At 31.4% G+C, this 7,305-nt stretch overlaps 2 protein-coding genes across 3 annotated transcripts; both read left to right on the top strand.

The window, feature by feature from the left end:
• The first annotated feature begins 398 nt into the window (after positions 1 to 398).
• LOC105278511 lies at positions 399 to 1,909 on the top strand. Of its 2 annotated transcripts, XM_011337659.3 has the most exons (4): positions 399 to 768; positions 879 to 1,009; positions 1,450 to 1,721; positions 1,803 to 1,909. In XM_011337659.3, exons 1-4 carry the CDS (start codon positions 696 to 698, stop codon positions 1,831 to 1,833), a joined length of 507 nt encoding a protein of 168 aa, XP_011335961.2. In that variant the 5' UTR covers positions 399 to 695; the 3' UTR covers positions 1,834 to 1,909. The 2 variants fall into 2 exon arrangements, with proteins under 2 accessions (XP_011335961.2, XP_026827568.1); XM_026971767.1 differs by lacking the exon at positions 879 to 1,009 and having other exon boundaries at positions 403 to 768.
• A 652-nt stretch (positions 1,910 to 2,561) lies between these two features.
• On the top strand, positions 2,562 to 6,779 carry LOC105278510. The gene is made up of 3 exons (XM_011337657.3): positions 2,562 to 2,724; positions 2,830 to 2,960; positions 3,059 to 6,779. Exons 1-3 carry the CDS (start codon positions 2,676 to 2,678, stop codon positions 3,410 to 3,412), a joined length of 534 nt encoding a protein of 177 aa, XP_011335959.1. The 5' UTR covers positions 2,562 to 2,675; the 3' UTR covers positions 3,413 to 6,779.
• The last annotated feature ends 526 nt before the right edge of the window (positions 6,780 to 7,305 follow it).

Here is a 7,305-nt window from a genome sequence, read left to right as displayed (position 1 = left end):
TGTTATTTTAGTCAAACAAATATAAGTCAAACAAACACAAATACTACACTGAGAAAAAAAAACTGTTGATTCAATAGCATCTATGTTATTGAAAAATATTTCATTGATTCAACTATAATGTTCTTAATACTATTATATGAAAAATGTAATCCAAGAACTATGTAATTGTTTCAAGCAACGCAATGGCATTGGAAATATTTTTTGATCCAATAACATATTTCATTTCTTGAAATGCATATGCAATTTCGCCAATTAGCTGTTTAATAGCAAATAAATTTATTTAATTTTGAAATACTGTTGATACAAATAATTGATACAAATAATTATACTTAATGTGTTAATCAGTTCTGTGATTGAAACAAACCGTTACAGAGCTTGAAAACATTTCGTAGGAAGTTCGTACGTGTTTCGGCATGCAACAGAGCTCGGACTTCGGTGCCGCTATCCCCACTCCAGGCGCTCGAGCCTCGAGCTCTGCGTCCTTTTCTCGCTCAGCGTTGTTTTTCCATTGTTTTCAACGGTCTTCTACATCTTGTGTTTCTTTCGTCGTTGATCAGACGTATTCGAGGAACCGTCTCTGCCCGTGCCGGTTATAACAAGTTATTATAAGTTTAGTGAAGTCCACATAGTGATTGTGATCGATACTGATTGTGATATTTCGAGTGATTATAACAGAAGTGATTATAGCGCATGTCATGGCAGATGAAGAAACTCGAAGCCTTCTTCAGGAATGGGGAATAGATGCAGCGTGTATTCAGCGTTTTCAAGGTAAGATATGATTTCTCGTAACGTTCACACTTTTATATTATTGATGAAAGTAAATATTACCAAATTACCGCCTTTTCGGTTATTTTTAATGTACGTAAAAAATGTTTTAGAACATGGAATAACAAAAGAAATAATGAAAGATTTAACGGACGATTTATTGAAAGAAATTATACCATGTGTCGGACCGAGGATAACTTTTATGAAAAAGTGGAAGACACATATCGCAATGAAAAAACGAAATGTAAAATAATTTTAATAATATATATGACATTTAACTACTTTACGAACTTTCGCTTTACGAAATATTATTTTTATGAAAAACCTATTTTAATACTTTTTCACTATTCGACAAAAATTCGAAAAAATTTCGTTTTTATGAAGAACAGTTCATAAAACGGGAGATATCTGTATACGATTGATATTATCCTTTCTTTACCACTAACGTATTATATTAAATCAATAGCATATTTCATTGGGTTAATAACATATTTTATTGAATCTGTCATGTATTTCATTGGAATTAATGACATATTTTATTGAATTAGCACCATATTTAATTGAATTTATGATATCTTTTTTTATCCAATACGATTTTTTCTCGATATGATTAAATGTGTTCACTAAAATGCTGCTAACTGCGTATATGTATCCTTCCATATTGTATTATATATATCATTGTAGGAAAATATTGAAGAATCCGATTCGGAAAGTATATCTACTGACGAGAATAGCGATGATGCTTCGCAATATTTACGAAAAGTGAATAAGCAAAAGTGCTTTATTGACAAAAGGACTTATGAACGCGCGTTACGTCCTAATGTGAAGGAAATAATAACTTCTACTGAACAAGGACGTGTAATTGTACGAGCGTATAAAAATCAACCTCTTTCACGCCAAGCTCGAAATGATATTATCGAGATCGTAATTGATTCGATAATAAACAACGTAAAAGGGTAGGATATATAAATTATTTTAACTTATTTTCGGTAATACCTCACGAAAAATTCTTCGAGAACTTGGATGTTTTTCTTTAGACGTCTGAATAGTGATGACTTTTATGTATGATTTGGCGAGAGGGATAATAGAAGTTTTCCCCAAAGAAGATATCAATGTTTATTACGTTGCGCCAATTAAAAAAAAACATTCGAAAAATAATAAATCAAGCTCGATGCGCGGCAAGCTCGTTGAAAAATATCGGAACCGTATTCAACGAGTCAAACGTATGCTACGAGGCTGTACTGAGTCCAGCGAGGACACTGCGACAAGCATCAGTAATCTGTCTGAAGGTATTTTTAACCCTACATGTTTTTTCGGCATCTCTGTGAACGGGGATCGTTCAGATTCTCAATTTTTTAAATATGTTATAATAGAAAAATATAAAACAATTTATGTAACACCATTCAACCTTTTACTTTACGGATAAATCGAAAAATAGAATGAAAAATGAATTTATTAACATTTTTGTATATAAACATTTATGTATATAAGTAGAAAACATGGGAGAGTAGATGTTGCTCGAACGACCCCTGTTTACAGAGAGTAATTTTATGAATTGTGATTAATGTTTTGTTGTATTTCTTTCATAGCATCATGTCATTCAGGTAGAACGAAAGTAACAGAACAAAGCATCGAGTGGCTGAATACAAATCAAGAACCTTGGTATTTATTCGAAAGTCACTGGAGAGTCACAAGTCAGATGAGAAAAAACCAATTTTGCACGATTAAAGGTGGAAAGATATTCGACTGCATTGAAAAATGGCCTGTACTACGCCATCCGATGGGCTGGAAACTGATCAAACAAGATTTTGAAAACTGGGGATTCTGCACGGTTCAAGACGCCATTAGTCAGTGGCCACAATTTTTTTGCCGCTTGTTACAAGTGTGTTCTGCATCGGACAAAAAAATTAATGCGCGTAAATGAAATATTGGATATTTTATCGAAAGACGTTGATGATGGTAAGTTCACATTTCTAGATTTATAAGTTTTACCTATAATCTGAAAATGTGTATAATTTAATGGAGTGTTCGTGAATAAATTATTATTTTCTCATCTGTAAATAGGCACTAAGGCAATTGCACAATTATGTTTGCTATCGTACATGATTCCACCAAAAGGTAGAATTCGCACTAGTAAGGGTCACTGGAAATCTTCTATGTCTGAATCGGAAGAAAGTCTTGTTGCACATGTCAAGGTGAAATATATTTTTTTTTCATAAGAAATATATTATCATAACAAATATATTAATTATCAATGTATAAACATTTTCACATGAAGCACTTTTTATTTTAGGTCGCTGCTCATGTTGCTAGTGTCCGTGAAAGTCGTGTTAATGTGATGAATTTACAGAAGTTGACAGTGCAACCATATATTATTGTCGTAGGACCAACTCTCGACAACATTAAAGCATATTTCGTTTCCATCGACTCAATTTTATACAGTGTACCAACAGCTTTTGAAGCTATTGATGTTTGTTTCAAATCATTTCACGTCTTCGCAGCGACTTACCCTCCGGCAAGTGAACATATATGGTATTTAATTCAACGTGAACTCTATAATTTTTCGACAAAATTTGATCGACCTATCGGATATATAATAGAAATAATGACTGCGTTGCGTGCTATTGGAGAAACAGAAGAAATTTGAGAACTTAACATTCGAGAACTTAACTTAATAGTTAAGTACATGCGAGAATCAGGTCAAATAATTAACTATACGTGATCAGTACACGCTTAATTTATTTCGTTTTTTTTCCAACAAATACTACGTATCAAACTTGATTGATGATAATAAAACTTTAGATAGTCACTATATATACGTTTATTAAAAGTCAATTTCGTAAAACAAAATAAAATATTAAAATATTCTTTTTTAAAGTTTTAATAAATAAAACAAAAATGTATTATTGCCCTTTTTGTGTTGAAGCTGTAGCTTCTTTAAAGCTTTTGAAAGGACATTGCAAGTTAAAGCATTATAAAAAATGTGTATCGACATTTACATGTCGCCAAGGACCATGTTCTCGTCAATTTAGCGACATATACTCATTTTTTAAACACGTGTCGCGGAAACATATCGCAAAAACAAATATCGAAGAAAAATACGTGAAAAATAAAAAAATAAATATCGACAAGAAATCTGATACGTCCAAAGTTGAGCAATATAGCGTTGAATCACCGTCATTTGCTAAATCTATTGCTACATCAGAAAATGAAAATGGGAATAAGAATTTTTCCAATATTTCAGTTGAACAATTTGCAGACAGTGTAGCTAAAGCTTCCGCTTCTTTCGTAGCTAAATTGTATGCAAATTTATCTTTAACACGTTCGTTTACCCAAGAAAACATTCGATCCATTGCGCACCTTTTTCAATGTGTAAATAATCTTCGAGAAAAGTATCAAGCTATTTCGCCACATGTAGACCCTGATTTAATAACAATGTTCAAATTGTTGAAAACGCTTTTCAAGATTATTCATCTGAATATCATGTATTACAAACATTTAAAAATATCAATTGCTTAATAGAACCAGAAGAAGTACCTATTAACATAACGTTTAAGCCTAAATTGATGAATCATAAGCGACAAATGTGTGTAACGTATCGAAAAATTTGTGTTATACCTCTGAAAAAGATTTTTAAAAACGTTCTAGAACTACCGGGGGTATATAAGTTTCTTCTTTCCTACATTACAAAATTAAAGCAAGAGGATTCAGTCACAAACCATGTACAGGGCAAACTGGCGTTCAATCGAGCGAAATTACGAAAATGTTGTATTGCCATTGATCCTCTATTTTGACGATTTGGAAATTAATAATCCCCTCGGGACTCATCGAGGTAAACACAAACTTGACGCGGTGTACTGTACTATTGGGTGTATTCCTGAAAAATACTCTAGTCAGTTGGAAAACATATTTCTAGTACAGCTACATAAATCTGAAGATCACAAGGAATGCGGAAACAATTTAATTTTTCAAATATTGTCGAGCAGATTAAAGAACTTGAAACGGATGGAATAATTATTTCAACTGAAAGTTATACAGGAAAAGTAAACTTTGCTTTATTGCACATTTTGGGAGACAACTTAGGTCTTAACACCATTTTAGGATTCACTACGAGTTTCAATTCTAATTATTCATGCCGGATCTGTTTAGCAGATAAAACAATGTCACAATCTCAAATTGTTGAAGATGTCAAGCTCATACGAACGATTGAAAGTTACCCGCTAGATGTGACGAACCGCAGTAAAGGCATTCATGAAGAATGTGTTTTTAATTCAATCCCAAACTTTCATGTTCTTAATAATATTAGTTTTGATCCAATGCACGACATTTTCGAAGGAGTATGTCGTTATGAATTGGGAAAAATATTGCAAATATTTATCATTGATCAGAAATTATTTTCATTAGAAACGTTAAATCATTGAATTCAATATTTCGATTACGGATCGCAGGATTCGAAAAACATTCCGACTCTTATAACATTGGATGCTCTTAAGAAAGGATACATTATATATTCAGCAGCTGAAATGACACACCACTTCTTATATTATTTCAGATTATTGATCGGTGATTTAATCCCAGAAAAAAATCAGGTTTGGGAAATTTATATACTTCTTCGTAAAATAGTATCAATCATCTTATGTCGGGAAATAACGAATGAGAACATTGGTTTATTGTCAAAACTTATGATGCAACATCACAAACTGTACCGCAAAATTTCCAATGAAAACTTAAAGTATAAACATCATATTTTACTACATTACCCACGTGCTATGCAGCTAACGGGACCTATTCGAAATATGTCGTGCATTCGATTCGAAGTAAAACATAAAGAATTAAAAGCCACTGCCAAAGTTGTTACATCTCGGAGCAACCCTCCTTATACTGTAGCTCTCAAGCAACAACTACTGTTAAATTATCGATTTATTTCGCAAAAAGGGTTTTGTAAACGTATCGATATGGGAACTATGTTATGTGATAAACTGACAAATATAGACATCTTCGATAATTTTAAAACTGTCGTGCCTTCTGAGCTCATAGATAAAGTCAAATGTGTATCGTGGATAGAAGTTAATGGTACGAAATATAAACCAAATATGATTATTCGTGTAGATGGCGGTGATCACAATTTCGGTCAAATTCAATTTACTTTGATTGATGATAAAAATAATACATACTTCATATACAAAGTTATAAATACAGTACAATTTGTCGAACATTATTATGCCTATATGATTACAGTATCGAATGTTTGGGGTTTTGTGCCTCAAACAAAATTAGTTGAATATGCTCCGTTAAGTATTCATTTTTCTGCGGCTGGTACAAGTTATGTTCCAAGAATACCTTAGATTAATTTCTTATTTTTGTTATTAATAAAATAAGTTTAGTTATAGTTTCATAGAAATTAGTTGCGTTTCATAGAAATTTGTGTAAGAAAACGTTGGAGAAAGAATGATATATATTTCTTTAATTTTTATTAAAATTATATATATTTATGATTGAAAAAGTGAAAAAACGGCAAGTTTAAACCTCAAATATCAAAGATATTTTATAGTTTTATTTTTTATGATCCTAAAACCAATAATTTTTATCAAATAAGAATTTAAATTTTGGCTTTCTGTTTTAGTTATGTAAAAAGACTTTTCTTTTTTGAAAGTTCACTAAGAAGTACCTTATATGGGTAAAATGTAGAGAAATAAATGAATTAAACTATATTATTTTCAAGTACTAATGTCATATACACGCCAGGTGTAAATAGCGTGTAAATCAAGGAAAAGCTAGAGAAGCGAAAGTTGGCGAGAAGATTGTCTAATTCGAGAGATTCCACAGAGTTAGCGTGTGTTAAATATATCTGGAAATCAAATACACCCTTCTCTCTGAGTTACTTGCAAATTACAAATTTCTGAGCAAGACAAGTAGAATCGCAATCGGTAAATTAGTAATCACTATAACGTATACTCCGCCATCTTGGAAAATAACGAAAATGTTGCGACGTCAAATAATAACAAAAATGTTTAGTATTCAAAAACTGATTCTCAGATTTTTCCACTTTTTATTAATTTAACTATATTTTTTAAACAACTATTTTTAGGAAAGAACATAACAAAACATATTTATTAATATAAACTATTAACTTATTATTAATATAATATTAATATAAACAGGTATACTGTAAAGTTTATGTAGTATTGTAATATGTATATCTAAATAAATAGTATATGTGATATCGATTCAGCCATATTTTATTAAAGCAACATCTTTCTATTGCTATCAATTATATGAAATTGACAAGATGTAATTACTCATCTGTAATTACTGTCAAATTTAATTGATAACATTTTTATTTCTATGAAATAAAAGTATATTCGTCGGAATGATTTTTTTGGTGCCAAGATCAAATATCGCTTCAATGGAGTGCATTACTATCTGTACCAAACATATACCGCATTAGCGTAGAATTAAGAGGATTGCATAGTTATATGCGATCGAATCTTATCTACCTTCCGTTGAAATGGAAGCGTACTCATCGGAATGACTGGAAAT

The sequence above is a fragment of the Ooceraea biroi genome, chromosome 1 (genome assembly GCF_003672135.1).
Source record: "Ooceraea biroi isolate clonal line C1 chromosome 1, Obir_v5.4, whole genome shotgun sequence".
Taxonomy (NCBI): domain Eukaryota; kingdom Metazoa; phylum Arthropoda; class Insecta; order Hymenoptera; family Formicidae; genus Ooceraea; species Ooceraea biroi.
This window is presented reverse-complemented; position numbering and strand designations above follow the sequence as displayed.